Here is a 22,340-nt window from a genome sequence, read left to right as displayed (position 1 = left end):
TATCCTTGAAATCCATCTGGTAGTTGTTTCACTTCAGTTTGTGTTTGTGTTTAATGGTTTAGCGGGGTAAAATCGACAGCGCCTGATATTGTCGGATTCAATGTGTTTGATACATACCAAATTACTGGTAACAGAAACGACATGTTAATTTTGCTAATAATTCTCCAAATCATCCTCTGCTGGCTATTAGGCTGTGTAAACCAGCGCAGAATGCACCATAACGTAATGAAATTAAAAAGAAAAAACAAAAACTCTGCTTCTAAATCCATCGTCTCGAAAGGACAATATTTATTGTGATCATTGCTTGCGGCGTAATTCTCACTTACAAGTAAACCATTTCCTTTTGCCATCCAGAGAGATCAGTCTCCCAGCTTTTTTTATATCCAAAATAATCCTGTTTTAGAGTGTTCTCTGAGACACGGCAGAATAATCTCATTCGGCGACAAAGACAGTCGCTCTCGGGGAATATATCTAAATCGTATGTATGCCGTTAAAGATGAATTTTATCAGACTGCTTTCCTGGGAGGGTAATACTATCCAAATTGCCTGAAGTGCGTGCAGATTACTTTTTTTTAAAGTGTCCAGGCATCACAGCCTCTGTGGGCTAAATAGGTTTCAAGGAAATGAGTTTAAACCATTTTATGAAAAGCGCAAGAAAAATTGTAAAAGGCATTTATGGGATTTGCGTAGAATTTGCAAGTGTCATATTTACACGAACACTTGTAACTTCCATTCTTAAAGAGACTTTGCGCGGTAACCATCTTGCAGGGCAGTTCTTGTTCCACAGAGAGGCTTCCTTTGTGCATACGATGTGCAACAAAAGACAGGCACTGGCCTGAAAGAGGGCAGCCATGCAAATCCTCTATAGGCACTACGTTCATCAAACCATGCACTGTGTCAAGTTTAATGGCTAACAGGACCCTCACGAACCTTACGCTTCCCGGGTCCTCCGAAGCTCGGTCAGAGTTTAGAACGCACTTTGCCGATAAAGCAGCCGTAGAACTTTCATCATATTCTCGGTCTCATTTTACATTCTTTGGCATTAAACTATGCAATGCCCTCGGGCAGATGAAACCCAGAAACTTCGGAGATGAGGAAGTGACGATAGTTTTACCACAATGACTCTTTTTTTCTCTCTCTTGAGCTGTGAGAGATCAGATGGGCTAGACGGATTGCATTCCCCCCGCGCGCGCTTGCTCTCGACTACACATTTTGCCTTTTCCTTGCTCGCCACGAGACAGCATTTCACGTGATCCATTGGACCGCATAATATTCTCCCAACTTACACCCCCAGGCAAGACTTCGTATTTTTGTTGTCCCGCATATCATTTTTAAGCTCTATCTCTATCTCCGTGAACAGTGACATTTTAATCGTAGCTTGTTCTCTCGCCGGCAACAGCTGCTTGCGAAGGTGGAGTGATTTTTTTTCTTTTTCCAACGGGCGGGAAGAGAGAAGTCGGTCGCGAGGTTGACACCCAAGTGAAGCGGGGAGAGAGGCGGTGCATGAACCCGTATCATGTCGACAAGACCCGTGGGGCGTGCATGCGTTTCTTTGGCGATGTATTTTTCACCAACAAGAATATGCAAAGTTAGGCCCAACAATCGTAACATGAGAAAATTCATGCACCTGATATTCCTGAGGTATAGTATCTGACCACGCGACTTGGAATCTTGGAGGAAAAAGTTGAGGACTGTCTACAATGTCTTTAAAGCGCGGGAGAAAACCTACTGAAATTACAGCACACCGTGGAGTCGAATAACTCTTTTTCTGACAGATTTCGAAGACGAGTCACGCACTGGGGAGTCTTGAGAACATCAGAGCCAGAAATGTTCGTTTTTTTCCCATATATCGCCTATCACGACCGGGGACCTTTTAACTTGTAAGTTATTCGAAGTGTCTGGTGGACACGTTTCTCATCTTAAGCAACGATAAATTGGACCCGGACACCACAATGCAGGTACTGTTTCTTCCTCTGTCAAGCACTCGCGTGGGGGAATTGATCAGCAAGAGACTGAATTAACTTTCTAAAGATCGATTATGGTATGTCTCGATTTCAGTTAAGTACTGCTATCTGTTTAGTTAGGACTCAAACCCATAAAAGCGCTGAGATTTAGCCTACGTGCATCAAGAAGAGCGTTCGCTCTTCAAATCAATCTAAATTTCAAGTTTTACAAATTAGTAGCTATGGGCTGAAATTCAGCCTGCACTCAGATTTAAATGCCCACTGCAAAATCGTATTCCTTACGCGGGACTTGTAAGGGGTTTGCTTAAGAATGTAGACAAACGTATAAGCAACCAAACAGAGCAATAAAAAAACATTTCTCAGCTCTTCCATGTGTGAAGAGCACGTGACAGAGGCTTTGCATTTTGGCCATGTTGAAGGGCAGTTGTTTCGCCCACAGAAAGCCTCCTTTCTGCATACACAATGGAACAAAAGCACTGGCCTGCAAGATGGCAGCCATGCAAATCCTCTCTTGGCCATGGAAAATTCTGTTACTATTTTGACCTTTGATTCTTGGGAAGTGTAAGAAATTCTGAACAATATCTGTTACCTTAACGCAGATTTTCCCACCTGTTCGGCCAACTCTCCACAGTACGCCGTTATATTATGTGGTTTACTGTCATTGAGCCAGGCGTGTATTTCTCGCTGGGGTACCAGAGGGGGGATCACTGCTCATCGACTCGGGGAGGGGGCGGGCGGACGGACACAGTGAGTTCACTGCACAAACTCCATAAAAATCCACCCAGCTCGTCTCAACGTCCCCTGGGATTACACACGAGAGTTGGCAAGATCAGCCTCGGTCACACTCCGCAGAGTTCCTCGGAGACAATTCCACGGCACGGCCTGACACGCCGAAAAAGAAATAAGAATTCTGACATTTCCTTCTGCACGGAACCGGCAAACAACGAGCTCCTCAGCAAAGGATCACTCAGTGGAAGCATTCTTTTCTTTTCATAGGCTACTTTTTCCCGATCGATAAAACATCAGCGAAAAAGGGACCGGAGGTGTCAAGGACTACTTTTCGACTTCAAGAATTCCGCCTCGATGTTCAATGGAACTTACCCTTCTGCTTCAGCGGAGATAAGACATACACCCCCCCCCAAGTCTGTTGCAACATCCCAATCGCTGGCTCCAGATCCTGACACATTTCTACCAAAACCTGTCTTTCGGCGGTTTCTTCTGTCGGCTGCGTGGCAAGGGTATTTTCTCCCAAACACTGGCTAATAGCGTTCGTGGGCGGATTATATCACTGACTGGCATCGGCAGGGATTCGATTTCCTGATAAAAAGCATAAATGCTTGAACCTCTCAACAAAATTAAGAGCCACCGAAATATGAAGACTTGTGTGAATGCATTTTAAATTCTTGTGGGGTACCACTTTAGTACCCCACAAGGATCAAAACTGGCCTTGTGGGGTACCTTCCATTGTTCCGGTACCCCACAAGGCACCATGTACAAGCGCAAGTCCTCCCGAAATCTCTGTTATAAACCAATTCTGAAAGTCGGCCAAATGCTGATTTAATGAATAAGATGAATTGATGTATTTAAGATTCTTGTCTACACAACAGGTGGACAAACTTTTAATAGCATGCACACAATCAAAGTACGCTTAGAGTAGGACTACGCGCCTTATATAAATCCTATAATTGTTCGATCAGAATCAGTCAACACTGAGAACGAGGAATCCCGTTCGTCACTCATATGTGATCAATATGACGCAATTAATCTGGATGTGCCGACTACAGGGATCAGTACAAAACATGGTTTTTTTAGGAGGTTGTATAATTTGCCTTGCCCACCTGAAAGCCCCCGGAACTTAAGGTGAGAAAAGATGTGATGTCGAATGTAACCAGGGACCCTTTTACTTAGCTTTTAGCACAGCAGCTACCGGCATAAACAACCCAAGAAGAGACATCTTATGACAGCCTTTTTGATAAATGTGAGTTTGAGATGACATTGTTTACCTTGCGTCTACGGTCTCATGTATTTTGGTTAATATTAAAAGACAGTTTAGCATTGAGTCTGTGGCTTAACGTTTAGAGTCAGTACTGGTCCAATGATATTGGAAAAGATGAAAAAGTTACAGATAAACAGAAGGGTCACCATGTTGAATAGCCTGCATGAATGTGTGAAACTGATGTAGAGGCAATATTTCAAATAGGTCTACGACCCGATACGGCGGCTTGACTGAAGAGGCTATTGCTGTCGTGATATTACGCGCCAGACCGCGCACTGTTCGCGCACGCGCGTTAAATGCCTCTCCAACCACCGCAGAATGATAATGCTTTTGGTTATAACTCAAGATGAATACGTGAGACATGCGCACATCGTGAGCAGAGTACACTTATGTCGTCTTAACCTTCTCGGATTAGTTTATTCTGTTCTCGATATTCACGCATAATCATTGCATTTGCATTTTAACAACAAAACGTGGCGGTCAATGTCTCTCTGGTGAGGCAATTATTCCTGTTGTGAAAAAAAATTCAATTTCAGATTTGACTCCGGTGCGCCTCGGTAAAGGCCTGCAGACACCGAATGGACACAGTATAGCAAATGGCAGGAATACCTCCACACAAAAGAAAGTGCAAGTGTACAGGAGAAAATGAAAAAACAACAAAGCCGAAATCCATACTTAATTCATGAAGCAGACACAAGCGTCAGCGCCAGACCGGCGGAACAGCGCGCCAAACTGGTGCTCCATATGTCAACTCTCGCTTGGACAAGTTTTGCGTTTCACCCGTCGAATAAGGGCAGAAAAAATTAATTTGCAATGACATTCGGGAACATGTGTGATTACAAGCCGAAATCCCCGAGAGTGCCGGCCGACCCTGGCCCAGAAGCCGCGATTAATTCCATTGTCGGGGCCGCATCGTCGTTTTAATTTAATACCGGAATGCCGTGGGAAGACCAAATAGCCGCCGGCCGGATGTTTCTGCGCCAGGTCTCAACTGCAGCGACCGACTCGCTGGGGCTCTGTCCACGACATGGCCGCCTGGCCGGAGGGCGAAGAAGCACATTCCACTAGTGACACCGGCAAACTTGAAGATCCGACGCGGTTCAGATCATAATCAGGGAGCGGTCCGGTGTACTTTGCATGTTTACGAAAGCCACACTCTGACTCTACAGGGTCGGCAAAAGCGATAATGCACAGAACACCCTCGAGCGAATCTGATTACACTGGTTACAGAAAAGGTCACCTGGTTGCCATGCATTTGAATTCTACTCAAAAGGTACGGGTAGTAATCTAGTTTTCTCTAGACTAACAGAGCGCTAGTTGTCTGTCGACAGAAAGAGTACATATACAGTTCGAAACATCCTACTTTTTTTTATAACTATAGCCTGTCACCCCCCAACAATTTCCCTCCATATACCATTCTTCCAAAGTTTCAAACGACAATAATCTAGTATTTGGGGAAACAACATTCAGCGCGGTCTTTATCATTCTCTAACGTTCACCTGAGTCATATCTCATCAGTAAAGCGACCACTTTACTCGGCTGGAGATGTCCACAGAGCAGGGTGTAATTCGAAATACAAGTCGTCCGTTTTCACCTAGAGCGCCCTCTGCTGAAAAAGTGCTCTTTAGGTTTCAACCACAGTAGCAAGTGCATGGGGCTAGACAACTGCGCCTACGTTTAACAATTTGAACCTGCCATGTACGAGTGACTATTAAAGTTTTATAATAGAACGGGAAAGAAGACACCTGTGTGGTTACTGAGTTCCCCGCAACATCGCGGCGAGCAAAATGACAGGTGTCGACTGACACAGAGTAAGCGTGAAGTGAATGGGTAGAGCTGTGATGAAAGCTATTACTCGATGTCTCATATTGATTTACTTGGGGACTGTACGGTTGGAGGGCTTTGGGATATTCACTTCGTCACGCCTAGTTGCTGCGCAGGTGCGGAAAACCTGTGCCGGTCCCTGCACTTTACCCGACCAACGACTCATGTCAGCGTGGCTCGATTTGTTTTTTTTCACCAATAGTCCGGGAACTTGGAGAAAGGAACTATTCTACCATACAACGAATTTCCTACAGAAAAATTATCCTCGCAAGAATTACCTGTGCTTCTTGATTCTTCTAAAATATTGAAGTGATTTACTTTTGATTTGCCAAGTGAAACGGTTACAATTTTCAAAATTTACTTGCTATCCCGTGCAGTGACTCACTCTAGTGGCTCACATAATACCGTATATTTTTGTCTGCAGATTTTCACTGTAGGACATTAAAAAAAAACAGATCCGGAAACAGCGGCATTACCAAAGCAACGATTTTGAAATTCGAATCGATTGTCAAGTTTTCAAAGCTTGGAACATTGGCCGTTGAACCACATCTTCAGTTCAGAGTTAATTAATAATTGTTACGACCAAAACCAACTGTAAGTCGGCACCGACGACACTTTGCTGGCACCGAAAAGGTCAGGTCGTATTTTTTTTTTGCGCGCGCGTAATTGGAGACACGATGGCGAAGTGATAGCGGGTAATCCGTCACTCCCTCTACTGCGTGGAGGAGGGCTATCAGGCTATCGGCGAGATTCGAAGAGATCGCTGGCCGAAATCATCCCGTGGGGCGTGGAAGGTATGTGGACAACACGTCCTGTGGACAGCAATTGTGCTCGGGAGAATGCGACCATTCCTGACAATTCGCGCTTCTGCTCACTTCGATTTGTATTTGCTGCTGTGATTGGAGCGAAACTGTTGTCTTCATTGATTGGTTGTGGGATAACCTGTTCTGTTTGACAAGTCTTGTTTAAGACCGGAAAAGTAGCAGACTAATTTATCTTAATCGTTTATCGTTGTGTATTGTATACAGTGACAAAAGTTCATTTTAATAATGAGTTTACCCTTACACCGACGTGATGTTCATAACATTGTATTTGCGCAAGAGCTTGTGAAACAATTTAAACGTTCTATTACAACCTTGTGCATACAAAACAAGACACGATAAAAAATAAATTACGTCTTCCTCAAAATGTTCTGTCTGTGGCTAAGGAAAAATTTAACAGCCTCTGACTTTCAAATATGATGTCTGGATTTAAGTTGTTTTTATCAATAAAAAAAAAGAATATCATCATTTAAAGTTGTATAGGTTTATGACCGAAAGTTTAGAAAGGGCGCACACCATAGTTAGGTTTAAAATGGGAAAGATAAGAGCAAAGCATTTAAATTCCACCCGAAAAGGTTGTGGATTAAGCTTAAAGCCTTTTGCAGCTCTGAAACACGTTCAGATTTTCTTCAATCGTGCCATGTCTTCAAGAAGCGAGGATTCCCTTTCCCTCAAGGAAATGAGAGAAGGGAAACAGAAGAAGAAAGGATTGTACAGTCACTTTCTTCTCCCGCTGGGGTCTTACATAGCCCGGGCAATATATGAAAGAAATATCTACTGGCCCACGTGGGACAGTACAGAGATCAGCCACCGTACGCTGACTTCTTCAGAGAATAAACCTCAGTTATTAATCAGACAGACTGGCCAACGGCAATTACTCTCAGCCGCCAGCTGCGGACATACCAAAACATGGGGCTTTTGTCAACCATTGTACAGAACTGGTGTAGAGATGCGCTCAAACTGTTACCTTTGTCGCTCTCGGCAGTTCCGAACAAACAGAAAAGCAACTTCGGTCTTTATATTGTTCATCATGTTGGGGCGCTGACATACGCGATATTGTTTACATACAAGCCGCTTGGCAGACTCTCCTTCAATTACAGTCAAGAGGAAGTGATCCTTTTGTGCCATTTACGCCAGTGAGACAAATGGACGTTTCGTGATCTCAAAAAGCTTGCCAGAACAACTGTTCACGAGCTTGGGCAGGTGGGACTCTCGATCGTTCACGCCTCTGCCATCGATCGGAATTGATGTCGTGCGCCCGCGCTTGATGAGTTTTGCAGCGTTGTTTTGGGTATCTTCGAGATTCGGTTTGCTGTTCATCAATTTCCAACGACGTGCCAAGATTCCTCCGGCTGCGAGGAATGTCGTGGATTGCGTCGCCTCTCGTAGACCCTGTGACAACGAGGCGGAACTGATTTTGCCGTGACAACGGCGTATTTAAACACACGAGCCCCACTCAAAATTGAAACGTGCCTTGAAAGACACAAACCTGCCACGCAAACCCCTCAAAACATATCTCTGAATTCACTGAGGTCGGTTGCAACTATACCACAATAACCCTAGCTCAATCCGTCCCCCGTCAGTTTTTAAATATGCTGGTTTGAATTCTTTCTCTGGAGCGTGATCATTAACAACCGAAGAACCACCACCGACTTGCTTACACAGTCATCCTGACTTAATCATCCCAAACGGGCCGCTGCAACGAACCACCGAAGTCACCGACTCGCATTTCCTCGCATTCTCCCCAAGGGGACTTTTTTTTTTAGGTTGGCGTAACTCTCTCTCACACACACCTCAGCTTCCTCAAAAATCCCCTTCATTGCAGTTTTGCGCATTATTCATGATTATCCTCCTGTCGTCTGGAGATAAATCAAAACCGGGTTCCGTGGCCTCCTTGTCAAGAACTGACCTCCATCGTGCCTTTGGCAATATGCATTTCACCCGCCGGTATTATTAGCTTGCCATTGCAATAAAAAGAACTAGGATCAACTCCAGGTTGAGGTAATATGCAGGATTGCATCCAACCTTTCTTGCTACCTAAAGCCGTATTTCGCAAGTGAAACGCACTATCAGCGGTTCCATAAGGTTGTTATTGTCAACCGCGCCACAAGGCTCATGGCGGGGGGGGGGGGGTGGCAGTGCCAGCCGGTGAAGGAGCATGCACAGGTCCAATGCATAGTCTACCTGTGACCATCTTGACCACCAACCACCTTACATACCACGGCCAGGGGTCTAGTGTTTACAAGAACAAAAGTGGGAAAATCTTGACCTTCGGTCACTTTTTAAGAATCTGATAATAGCATCACTGCACATATACATCAGAAAGGCATTTGAAACCCTCAAGCCAGGTGTGATGCTTACAGATTTGGTACACGGTTTGGATTTGACTTACGCATCAAAATCAAGTTTACTACGCTTACTGAGATGCAAGACAAATATTACAGATTGAAAACACATTTCTTGAAAATTTAAAATGCTATAAGAAAAACAACTCAAAAGGTATTCCCTATTTACGGAAACGGAATAGGACGACTGCAAGTCACGGTTAAGTGATACTTCGACCACAAAGGTCCCCTTTTTGGTACACGTTCAGTGTTAAAGATTCAACTGCAACACGCTGTACATTACGATGGCACTGTCAATAAACCTACAAGATCTGGTACTAAAATCCCTACGCTTACAGTTAAATATACAAAGAAGGAGTTATTCTTCGCCAACGTGCAATTTTGCCTGTAAACAGAAATTGAGGGAAGCCAGTACCTTATCCACCTTGAGCTGAAGCACCCCATCATCGGTTGGAAAGAGCCAGGTCGGAGAGGAGTCCTCATTTTGTTGCATTTCACAGAAACAGCAAATTGTTCCCTCCAAACGGCCTCTGTTGCAAGGAAATTTGCGCCCTCTGTTGGTCCAGCTCAGGGCTCACGAGATGTTTGTCAGTGACGTTGATCAAACCTTGTCCCAGCTGCTGTGCGTAAACACGCGGGTTCCATATCTTCATTAGCTGTTGCGCCATATCCAACAGGCGACAGCTTTGACTCTGTCAATCAGGAACCAAATAAGGCGCGGCGGAATCAAGATATTTAGGAAGGAATGAGCTTGTTCACGTCCCAGCAGGGCCTCTAACATCAAGTCACGACTGAGTGCGCCTAGTACAATGTAAAGACTGCACTTTACAGAACAATTCCTCCACTGCTAGAACGTACTTCTGTTACGTAAGTCTACAATGCAACCGTTAAAAAAAATCCGTTTTAAGCAAACCACCTGCAAATGAGTTCAGACTATTTGGTGAGTGACGCGCCGAGTTTTTCAGAGCCAACTATAATTACAACCTCAGGTGTTTTCCTGGAGGTATAGAGGTTTCCCGTTTCTGCCGTCTCCATGGCGTTTTTGCTGTTTTAATTTAACTAAATAGGTAAAATGCACAAAAGGTTTAGTCGAGGCTTTCCCAGTGATAAAAAAGCTCTTGCTCTTGGAGGACCCGTTAACGCATAACCGTTATTTCGTATGCGTTTTATTGGCCTGTCAGTCTTAAATGCATCGTTTATTCATTGCATGGATAATCAGATGATCGCTCACGCGTTGGGCTCCATTGTCTTTACTTGGTAGCACTAGGCAGGATGAACCAAGTGGACTAAGGGCGAATAATTTCCTTGCCCTTTGTGGCATCCATTTTAGTAAATTTCAAACATGCGGAAAGCTTTCCAGTTTTCAGTTTTTGTAACAGCAATGCCCTTACCTCGGCCACTGCATTTTGATGAAAATACCTGGGTTGAGGATACAAGATTTTAAGAAATGTTTACGAGATATACGTATATGCGACTTGGGTGAGGCTCCATCGAGAAACCAACTTGGATGAGAAATGCACAGTCTTCTAATGTTTTGGACAAAAATAACCGCTTGAAATGATCATTATTTAATTTTTGTAACAATCAGCCTTTCCCAGGCCTCGTGCAAACCCCAGTATGTTTTAAGCAGAATTATTCTAGCACTGTTATGGACAGTGCGCAAACACCTCGAAGAGATGAAAATAGACGTTCATCGACCAGCCTGATCTTTGTTGCCACAAGGAAAATATAGATTCGGATAGTTCCAAGCCCAAAGGGACTCAAAACCTTATCAGAAGTTGTCTATGACAGGCACTCTAATCTAAAGCCATTCGAGCCACAGAGCTTCAAAAATCTCATGAAAGTTAAAACCCTTATCATCCGGAATTAAGATTTCAAAATACTCTACAGATTGTATCACAAAAAAGAGACCAATTTTATGAGCATTAGAAATATGTTTTTCCGCACAAACAGCTCTGGTTGGTCTGACAAGACAGTAGGTGTTTTGGCACACGTGTAGGAGGATTCAGCTCCCAGACAAAAGGGGAGTTCTTCGATAGAGAAACAGCCGCCGGCTAAGAGCACCTAGGGCACCCTGGGCATCTCATAGCGTTGTCTGCTTTATTTCAGTTCCCATGTGCAGGTTGGATTTTTCTTTCGAGGGAACCGAGCGGTCGTTCACACCGGAAGGGGATTGTTGTGACAAGGACGGGTCAACCACCAGGACGGGTAACTAGGAGGGTGCTAAAGATATAAAATAGAAAAATTGACGGAGCTAAATGGTTATCAAATGTTGCTGTACAGCAACCCGCAGTATCAAGCCCTCCACTATGATTGGCGCTGTAATTAAATTTCTAAAAATTTGAGGCATTTTTTTTCTCTCATGTTGAACATTAGGCCTAAATTCGATCTCTGTCAATTTCACAATGTCGATTTGGCTATTTATGAATTAAAACACACCATCCATACAATCCTCCTTGTTCTTTTCTGCGTCCTCTGAAGATAGAGACGGGAGCCCACGCAAGCCAAAGTTTTCGGAGATCTTGGAGTATTTGCCTCGAGCAGAGTTGAAAAGAGCCACATTGGTTGGAAGTATTCATTTCAGTTGGTAGCCGCAACTGCAACGCTTGGGTTTTCTAGTCGTTCGTGACCAGCGATACGCAGTTAGTACCAAAGGAGCCTTCGTTGCCAAGGCCCGCTCTTGGTCCAGCTATAAAATGCTGGTTAACTGACGGTGAAGGGTTACAACGGGTTTGACCTGTATGACATTGGACCTAATAGGTGGTAAGTTATATACAGTCGAACTTCGCACCAAAGAGACCAAGGTTCGAGTCCGGCTGGGCCCAGGCTTAAAAGTGCATTTGGTTTCCAGCCTATACTCGCTCTTGCATGTTTTCTCCGGGTACTTCGGTTTCTCCCGCCTCTAAAACTGGACCTCCTTTCGAACTCTATAATGTGATGCTGATTAATAAAGGTTATGAATAAACGTATAGTTATTTGCACAAATAGTCTAAGTAGCTAAAAGCGCCATTAAAACAAATCAACAACAGTCGCAAATCATTGCAGAGAGCACAGTTAACACAGCATTTTGCTTATAACAAGGGCATCTTAGGACCCAATCTCTTGTCTTCATTCCGGATAATATAAGGCTCCTGTTGCAACAAGGTAATCTGCAAAGTCCAACGAACCTTTTATTACTGAGGTTCAACTGCACACTGTTCACGGCCCTCCGTTTTGGCCGAGGCATAGGCAAGCAATGTCGTATACACAGTACGTGATCCTCACTTAGATAGTGAAGAGCCTTACAAGTTGTGCAAACACTGCCGAAATACCTTGTTTCGTTTGGTATACATTACGTCTTATAGCCTTAATGGATAATTTCTTAGCAATTGAACTCGCTGGTTGTGGTTGAAATCCTTCTCATTGGAATTTGTGAAACGCAATTGAGTCTTTACCTTACCCTATACCAAACAAGCTTTATTCGGCGACAAAAGACTCTAAGAGAGGGTTTCTTTTCTGTTCCGCAGAACACTGTCAACAATTTCAGATAATACAAAAATTGTCTTTGAAGTATATTTTTTTGTTTCTGTTATTGTTATTATTGTCGTCGTTACTGATCACCCGCACCACGTGGTTCTGGTTGAGACCATTGAAAGTGTCATATCAACATTTCTGTAAACCAAGACACCAAATAATTGTGCAAAAATATCCAACCATGTCGGTAAGTCTGTCAATAGATTGTTTAATTGTGGTTAAAATAGTTTATTATACAGGAAAGTTAAGTATTCATAATTATATTTACAATGAATACATTTATATTTCTTATATAATAGTAGAAATATCCCGAAGTATACCCACGCCTAGCAAAATATATGACAACATTTTTTTCATTAGTACACCTCGCTCTCTTGCAAACCGTAGGACCACACGGAAACAGATACCTGTTGAAACAGTGATTTCCATAATGGCACGCGTACCACACTTCTAATTCACCGAACGTAATATTACCACCCGGATCCGACTACTCACTGCTACTTATAAATGAGGCATGTGGAGCAAAATAGCCATGCTCTAAGTGTGATGCTAATATATTATCGTATGATGTAACACAATAGTAAATTTATAAGTGAGGCTTGTTCGAACCTTCTGCTTGCATATTTTCGTGACGCTGGCTAGCCTCTCTTGTAAGTTTGCTTACTGTATTGCATCCTACGATAATATATTAGCATCACAGTTCTTGCAGGCTTTTTTACTGCACAGGCCTCACTTATAAGTAGCAGTGGGTAGTCGGATTGGCTGATATTACTTTGTTTACTCGTGACAACGGTGATAGAAAAATTCTATCACTAGAAGAATTCTATCACAACCAATTACTATAACAGTTATTAACGCAGTGCCTCCGTGAGTTTACAGTATAATCGTGAGAGTTCAGATTTGTTCGTAGCAAACTTCTCCAGTGTCAAAGAAAGTGAAAGCCGATTAAAAACCGAACTATCAAAACAGGAATGATCAATTATAGCAAGACAAAAAGTTAACTTATATGAGCCCAACCACGAAGCAGTAACATTAAAGACAGTGACCCTTAATGTGTTCTTACTGCGGAGATTATAAAATAACACTCAGAGATAGATTGAGCCCAAAGCCTGAAATATCTGACGACACCACCCCCGAATATGGTTACAAATGCCCGACAGAATCATAGCTGAATCCGCGTTTATTTCCATTTGCGTCAAGAACACGTGTTTCCATTCCCAATGGCTACGCATGTTTTGAAGCCGGGGTGATACTTTCAAAGCTACCGGTACTATTTGATGTCCATAAACATTATTCAGCAATAAAATATTCTGTCTCTTAAATAGTTAAAAATTAACTTGAAGAAAATCAGCTGCCAAACACGTCTTTACTCAAGGCAACATTTTTCAAATTTGTCGAAGAGTTTGTTTTTGATCATATACAGAATTGTTAACCACTTACACTGAACAGTCCTCTAATAGATGTTTTTTATGAAGTTGATGTCAACGATATAAATTATTATTGTTTTACTTGTAACAGGCATAATATCCTGGAACTGCAAAATAAAGCATAACATTGGATATCTGCACATTCTTTGTCCGGCTGCGTCTTAATACCTTGGCTTCAGTTAACAGTTAATGTAACACGTTCATGTAACACATGCATGTATGTGAAGTGGCTGTACAGCCTCCATAGACGCACATATTATAACAATCTCCGGCCGCAGCCAGGAAAATTAATTGGACAAAGGCTATACCACAGACATATAAACGCAAGGACCGCCAGTCATGCGCTTATGACCGTGATTTTGAAAAGCATGGGCAAACAATGGACAAATCCGACGGCCATAATTAGAAGTCATTGGGGGCAATTCCGTTCGCACACAGGCGGTGCGCGCGCGTGAAATTCCTCCTTGACCAATACGCAGTAGTCAATTGCCGAAGTGCGCGCGCGCTCTGGTTGAGACAGCTGCTTGAGGGTAAATAGTCTGGAAACCAGACCCGATGATTCTGACTACTCTACAAATCAAGGGTCCGGTATCACCCAATCTCTACGTGACCAAGACTGGAGGAATTCCCGTTTATCTTCAGTATGTTCGGATGGTTTCGTTGATTTTCGGTTATTCCCGGTCGGAAGGCAAGCTGTTGGACGTAAACTCCCGTGTCCTAATGGCAGCTGTTGAGCCAACAGTATTTGACTTTACACTGAAATCGAAGGTCTCCTCAGTAATGTCCCTAGAGGAGAATCTAGGAAGAATCAGGACATGATGACGACTGGCAAATGGCCACACATACAGGGGGCACCACTGTAATAAATTCGAAAACACCCAGGCTCTTAACTTGTGAGCTCTGACCCTTGCATCATATCTTTTATATCCGTGAGTGATACCTAAGCGAAGATTTTTTTTAATCAAGAGTCGTCAGGGACTCTCTGGGCAGGGAACTAGACGAGAGTGTAAAAGGCCCTTCAAATGGCGTCTAGTCGGGTTGGTCTATCCAGTTCGTATAAGAGACTTCAACATACATGCAGACGCGCCATGATTTGCAAACTCTCACTGGACGATTACTGAAGGTGCGCGTTAACTTCCGGTTCCATGCAAACGGCGATCAATGTATGTAACTCTATGTGCACTGCATGTGCAGTGGACGTAGTTTAAACTGAAGTGACGTCACACTCACAAACCTGATAGGATGGATGACAGCGCGTTCACGCGAGGCACCTACATTGCCTGTATCATTTTGTTTACATGTTCTCCCAAAATACGTTCACCTGTTTTGCCCTCCTATACTGTTATCCCTTATTTTGAAGCGCTGCAACCGCATTGTTTGGAATCCACATGGGAAAAAATGTCTTCACAGAATTTTATGGCCGGAATTCGTCAAATGTGCGTAAATATCCTACACAGAGGGATGAATTCGCCCAGAGTTTAGATTTTAGTCGGGCGCCGCGCAGATCACAAAATGTTCACGTAGATTTGAATACGATCCGGCAGTCTATGCGTTTATATCTGTCTGTGGCTATACCGTCATGGATTTGCTATCTGCTGCCCTCTTGTGTTGTATAGTGGGCATTTGAAAATATTTCATTACGAGATCCGTATGAATAACTGCACATCCAAAGTCTGAACGGCCAAACTATTTTCAGGCAGTTTCCAGCAATGATAGAAATACTGTTCACATTTTGGGGAAGCCACGTGTCAAACAATTCCCTAACTTCTGTTAGTTTCCCTATAAATATTTTTGGGCATACAGGACACCGCTTTAACCCAACTCTTGATAATGCTGACACTTCAAAAAATTTACGGTACGGGCATGCCCCCGCTACACCTTAAAATAGGCGGATTGTGGTCATGACCTGTAGTTTTGACAATAGAGGCCACCTGCCTTACCATTGAATCAGTTGAAGGATTTATTACGGCTGGAGATCCTGCCATTAGTACATCGACAGAGGGCGCCCTTGAACACGTTACTCCAGAGCTGTTTATAAAGGGAGTTGCGACGTGTCTCAATTATTGTTGGAACCAATATAGTGGATCATGCGTCAGTGCACATGGACAATTAGCTTGCAACAGCTGCATGCTGTACTGCACGTATAATGAACAGCCATGTTGGTTCCAAAGTCTGAAGGTGGTGCTACTCGCTCTACACGTAGCCCTGCGTTACTCCAGGAAGACGTCCGTTGAGCTTAAGTTTGGCTCACTGACTGTCTTACAAAGGTGATCTGCGATGAAATTGTTGTTGATGTTGCTGTAGAGACGGCAAGGGTCCATGTCTCCGTACAGAGGCCCAGAGTCGACGTTTGTCTCTTCCTCGACAACTGCAAAGTGTCGCCAGACAAAACAGGAAAGCAAAGAAAGGGAAAAATAGGGTCAAATTTATTGGAAATGAAAGTAAACCATGAGAGTTGATGACAGTCAGGGTCTATTTAATATTTATTCATAAAGTTCTGTGTCTTGAACCTACAAATATTTGGAAGTCCACACGTCCCTCTTTGAATTTATGGAAAAGCATAAAAGTTGTGCCGATGCCGTAGATGTGTGGGGCTGTGGAATACTCGTGCTTCGGGCCGAGGGAACACTCCATACGGTGGTGACAATTTTAGGAATTAAAACGAGGTTGGTATACTGAGAAAACACCGAGGTGTAGAATTGAGGACTGAATTTTCACAAAGGGTCAGGAGAGGACCTCCAACCGTTTGGGTATTCTGCCGACAGTTGTCGACCAAGCATACTTATTTCTTTGAGGTGACGATCGTCCGTCATCCGCTGGTGGTCCTTCTTGAGGGAAACGGACAACGGCAAAATCCCCGGGGAGTCCGATGTCGGTATCTGGAGTAGAGGGACGGAACTGCTGCTCTTTACGTCTCCCGAACCGCTAGCCGAAGCCTCCTCGTCCGAGCAGTCGCCGTACGGTGAGCACGAAAGGTCTAGATAGTCCTGCATGAGGGTTAAAGCAAAGTGCTGCCGCCTGATTTCAACTACATGTACTTGTTTTAGAGCGTCTGACTTTTTAACTAGATTTCCAAACACTTTCAAATAAACACTTCTTTCAAACACTTCTGAAAATATCTAGAAAAAGGAGGGGCATAACTTTTAAAGAACATCCACATTTTAATTTTTCTTTGTATTGCGTGGGAAGCCAGACTGCAATGAGGTTTTCTCGAGAATTTTTCATGAACTCCCATGATAAGCAGAGAAACACCGTTTTCCTCTTGAAATAAGGCACGCTATGGCCGGGTCAGTTCTGAGACATTCCTGCCACATTTTTTAACACATCCTACGGTATTGGCTTAGAAAATAAAACTCACGGCGTCTTTTTCCATGATCCGTTCCAACATGGTGCCCAGCATGTCGAAATCCGGACGGTCGTTTGGATCACTATGCCAGCATTGCTGCATTACCGAGTACCTGAAAATGGCGAACTTGGTTAAAATTTATCTCCCTCGAAACGGCTCTAAATCTTAAAGGCCGCTTGCGTGTGTCAGGAAAAACTAGAAATAATGAGTCCATTCATCTGGTATGAGTGGAAAATTCCACTTTTAATATTTTCAACTTGTTCAGATTCTGCGGAAAACTCACAAAAATAGTAATATCTTACAGTTCTTCCGCGCATCCGTCGGGGCGCTCCAACCTGTGTCCTTGTCGTACCATCTGACACAGTTTGTGGGACATAATGCCTGGATACGGCATGGCACCCATGGTCAGGATCTCCCAGAAGAGGACACCGAACGACCAGCTGAAAATGGCGAGAAAGTGACCACGGACACAAAAACAATGATCGCATCCCTTAGCAAATCTGCAAGAACGACACTAACAGCCTCGCCATAATGGCGTACACTCGAGTCACAAGTTTTGAAATGCACCCACCACCAAATGGGAGACTCTGAGATGCATGGTGGGTGGCAGAGAAACCGGTCCTGCACTGCGGTTGGGCGCGTGCTCAGAACTAAAAGCGCATGTCTAGAACTGCACGTGCATGCCCACATCAACCAAAACCACATGGATTAAGGCCGTGCTCAAATCACTTTGCTACGGCCGAAATTCGCACACGACTTAATGGGAACTGGCTGCGGCCACTGCCGCAGACGTGTGCGTAATTTCCAGCCGTAGCCAAGTGATTCAGTCTGGGCTCTCCTTATGACCTCTATGCCCAAAACGGACCATTGTGTCTGCCGCCACCAAGCATCTCAAAGTCTCCCATTGAAAACTATTAAGCAATATAACCCCAATGTTTGAATGAAATGACTTGGTTTAAATTGAGACCAAAAGATGTATATCCATCTGTACGTACCTCTTAAAGGTGTGTACCTTTTTAAATTAAGATATACAGCTTCAAGGGGATTTACCCAATCAGAATAACTATTTAATATAATAGGAATATCTTTAGAACTTACACGTCTGTTTTTGTCGTATAAATGTTATCAAAGAGTGACTCCGGCGCCATCCATTTCATAGGTATTCGACTCTGCGCAAGAAATTGTCATTAAAAAACTTCAACAAACAAGAATCGTTAAATCTATGCTTGGGGGTCGGACCTTTTGAAGGAGCTAGGTTCAGTCGATACCTTGGCACTACCATTCAAGCGTGTCAGAGTATCGAAAACATCAACAGCGGTTTACTTCAACGAGATCAAGTGGTCACGGAAGCCGAAGTCACAAAAATTGCTACATATTGTCCCTAATTGAATCGTCAGGATTGTATAGCGTCAGGACAAGTCAACCATGTTCCGTCATTTCTCACTATGATAACACTGCATCTAATGTCCTATTTCAAGTAATGAAACTGAAATAATAGTCAATGTCACATTTTTCGTCGGAGTAGGCTGCAACCTGTTCAACGTAGTCCAGAATTTATATTAATTATCATCTTGCAAATGCCGCGAAACTGTGGCAAAACACTTCCCCACCTTGCTCCTTTTGACGTAGGTTCCGCTCTCGTAAAGATCTCGGGCCAGACCGAAGTCAGACACCTTGACCACCATTCCCTCTGCCACCAAGATGTTCCTCGCCGCCAGATCTCTGTGAACGAGCTGGGGGAGAACACTGGTAAATACTAACCTGAAAGCCTGGGTGTTCATGCTGAAATAATTATGTTGTTTGAACACTACGCTGCGAAGAAAACTGACTCCAACTATGAATCTGGAGCATTTGTTTCCCTAAATCCCATTGTTGCAGTGTTTAATGAGATCGTCTACAAATGTCTTATTGCAGCCATAAAGCAGGAACTTGCAATGCAATAAGAACAACACCCTTGCCATATGTTAGACTGTTGTACAACAATTATACCCAAACAATTTCCTCAATCAAAATGCCTCACCAGCTTCTGGTTGAAATTATGTAATAAGGTATCTATTACGAGCCGCACTGAATGGACTTGGTATGACATGAAAGCATCCTCACCTTAAGCATTGCCAGGTATTGCATCCCCTTACATATCTGCCACGCAAACGACAACAAATTTCGGTTGTTCCACTCGATGTGGGACCTGTTGCCTTCGTCTTGAATCTTATCGTAATCGTGTAGCGAACTGTCGTCCTGTTGATAGGCAGCTGCCTGGCGGTTCTGCCGCAGAAAGTCACGCAAGCAGCCGTGTTGGCAGTACTCGACGATGACGTAAAGTGGACCTGCGATGTACAAAACAGCTGGGTGTGTCACTCACAACGCATTCCCCCTCGTGGTTTGTTTTTTCGCTTCTTTACTGCGGCTTACCATCCCAAAACCCGGCTAGTGTGTCTGAGAAAGCTTCACTGTGGCGTACCGAAATGGATACATTAGCGCAAAATTCTGTCTGTAAAAGGCATCAGCGAGAGAACCAGCGCGTTGAACCAACACGCGTGCGCACTCCGTTCCTTTCCACCGCACTTCCCGGTTCAAAATGACGCCACACTTCGGTACTCTATAATCATTTCTGATTGAGTTACCTATGTTATGGTTGTTTATAATTGCATTCGCTTTCTGTGCAAAAGGCAGTACATGGTGTTAACTTTGAAGTGCAAAAGCACTGGCCAGGGGCCAATTTCACAGATCTGCTTAAGCACAAAATTTGCTTAAGCGGGAAAAACATTGCTTAATAAACAAGATTATCAGCTCAAACTCTATTATCGGATTGTCATGCTAACCAAAAAACAGCTAAACGCAATCTCAAAACAATTATACATCACATGGAGTTTTGGCTGGTTACCTAATTTATCAAGTAAGGTTTTCTCGTGCTTAAGCAAATTTACTCCATGAAATTGGCCCCTGCTTTGCAACAAATGTACTGACACAATAATCTATGTGGTCCAGTCTGGTTTCGGGAAATTACGACGCCCACATAGTTTTCAATCATTGTTCCTCGTTACATATTATGAGCTGTTGGTTGAGTTTCAAGCTTACCCCTTTGCGTCGAGGCACCAAGAAGTTTGACGACGTTAGGATGGTTCAAATCCTTCAACAGGTTCATTTCCGTGATAAGATCTTGAAGATCGTCAGCAGAGTAGGATCCTACCAGGTTGAAACAATTCACAAAGCAGTATGGTGGAATATCATGTGGGAATACAGATGGTCAATGACTGTAGGCTAAATAATATTGAATACTGTTCACTGGTCGATTTATAAACCCCCAGAGGGTATAATTATTTGATACTGCGGTGCAAAACATTTATCTGTGGGGCCGCGTACGATTTCATACTGGGGCAGGTTTCAACAGACAAAAGCGAGGAAGGGTATTGATCTCAATCACAGGGCAGCCATCTTGCTCTTCTACCATCAAAGCAGGGTAACCAAACTGAAGCTGGAAAGAAAAATAGTCTGCTCCTTTTCATCAATATTCGAAGTTGTGTTACTGTTGCCGATGGGTCTACTGGGAACAAACATGGCAGTATCATGATTAAGGTCTATAGGTGGCTACGCAAGCAACGCAGTGGCCAAGACCAGCATAAGACCAGACACAAGACCAGTCACGAGCAACCAGGTGAATAGTAACATAAAATGCCTTTTGTTGCAGTTTATTCAAACTGGAATATTTCAATTTGTGGACTTAGATGCTCTCCTGTCGATCCCGTGATGGTCTCCATTGTGATGGTATATGTGATCACCTTTTTATGGGAGTCTCGACCACGCCACAGCGGCATCCACGCACACTCACCTTTCAGCATCTTGACGGCCACCGTGGTGTAGCCGGTGTGTCCCCGTATGCTCAGCGCCTGCGCCCGAACAACACAGCCAAACTCCCCCTCGCCCAGGACTTTGTCCAGGACGAGGTTCTGGCGGGAAAACTCCCACTTGGGATCAAACTAACAAGACACGAAAGCAATCGAGCTGCTCTTGAAACGTCTCAGGTTAATGTACATTCAAACTCACGTCAGTGTACTGTACTTCAATAATTTTGATATGGAAAACCGCTTCTAATTTACATCTTTTGATTTTACAAATCAACACCGATGAAAAACCAAATTATTTTTCTATCATCAAAAAACATATGAACATTAATGTGGTTCAACACAAGCAAAACAACTTTGACAGCAATTTCTTTGCTGCTAGGAAAAACATCATGTGGTACACTTTAGATATGTTTATTAAAAACAATACACCAGCGTTTGGACAAGTTGTGAATGGCAGTAACCAGTTTTACTCCTGAAATATTGCACCACTGTTAATTTCAAGTTGATGTGTTTTAATTTTGAAATTCAATAATCTTATACATGTACCTCGAATTTCACATGATTTCCAATTTTGGATAAACATTTAAGTAACTTCAAATTGAATGTTTGTGGGCCCAATCCCAAACAGGTCAAGAAAAACCAACAAACCTCTGTTTTTAGGCGTGTCATCGAGCCTTTACTAAGATGTAGGCCGTCATCAGAACACTCAGACAGTACCGAATTGAGTCGCGAGTCGGACCCATCAATGACCGCGGGCGGCTTGTAGTTACGGCCGGAGAAGAGCCGGCGGAGAGGCGACCCACGGCTAACTCGGGTGTACACGAGTAGTGCCAGGACGCCCAGCACCAGCGAGGCCACCATCACCGCTATCAGGGTGTCGCAGAAGGTGCACTTGTCATCTCCCGCGCTGCCGTCGTCGGGCTTGGAGAACAGGCGGCTTGGGCTCACTGTTGTCAGAAGTGGATAGGAAACCAGACCTACTGTGGTGTCTGAACACAAGAAAATACCAATGAAATACGGATTTTCAGTTTGTGTCCATCAGTAAATTTGGTCTGGTGATTAACTTTTTAGGCGTCAGAAGTGACCAGTATCTTGAACTTTGAATCTCTCTTCAACAAGTGATTCTCTGTCTGAAAATTTCTCTCCACCAATGAAAGATAATTCCAAAACTACTCATTATTCCATTGCCTCTTTCAAGGCTATTTGAATACGGAATATAACCTTGCAGGGTGTCGAGCAAAGTACTGTTCAAACATCTG

The 22,340-nt window shown here is 43.6% G+C and overlaps 1 protein-coding gene across 4 annotated transcripts in view; it reads right to left on the bottom strand.

The window, feature by feature from the left end:
• Positions 1 to 12,647: 12,647 nt before the first annotated feature.
• The window catches only part of ret (ret proto-oncogene), a 72,839-nt gene continuing 63,146 nt past the window's right edge, over positions 12,648 to 22,340 (bottom strand). For 3 of the 4 annotated variants that reach the window (XM_087130067.1, XM_087130068.1, XM_022231783.2), the window contains exons 11-20: positions 21,730 to 22,070; positions 21,066 to 21,213; positions 20,315 to 20,422; positions 19,340 to 19,563; positions 18,847 to 18,969; positions 18,335 to 18,405; positions 17,539 to 17,676; positions 17,249 to 17,348; positions 16,673 to 16,877; positions 12,648 to 16,258 (exon numbers count right to left, since the gene is read on the bottom strand). In XM_087130067.1, coding sequence (XP_086986193.1) covers positions 16,101 to 16,258; positions 16,673 to 16,877; positions 17,249 to 17,348; positions 17,539 to 17,676; positions 18,335 to 18,405; positions 18,847 to 18,969; positions 19,340 to 19,563; positions 20,315 to 20,422; positions 21,066 to 21,213; positions 21,730 to 22,070 — 1,616 coding nt within the window. In that variant the 3' untranslated portion in view covers positions 12,648 to 16,100. The remainder of the gene's footprint in view (positions 16,259 to 16,672; positions 16,878 to 17,248; positions 17,349 to 17,538; positions 17,677 to 18,334; positions 18,406 to 18,846; positions 18,970 to 19,339; positions 19,564 to 20,314; positions 20,423 to 21,065; positions 21,214 to 21,729; positions 22,071 to 22,340) is intronic. The other variant, XM_087130066.1, reaches the window with a different exon arrangement.

The sequence above is a fragment of the Acanthaster planci genome, linkage group LG19 (assembly GCF_054643075.1).
Source record: "Acanthaster planci isolate LZ-2023a linkage group LG19, COTS_SCS, whole genome shotgun sequence".
Classification (NCBI taxonomy): Eukaryota; Metazoa; Echinodermata; class Asteroidea; order Valvatida; family Acanthasteridae; genus Acanthaster; species Acanthaster planci.
Note: the sequence above shows the minus strand (reverse complement) of the source record. Positions and strands in the feature narration are given on the sequence as shown.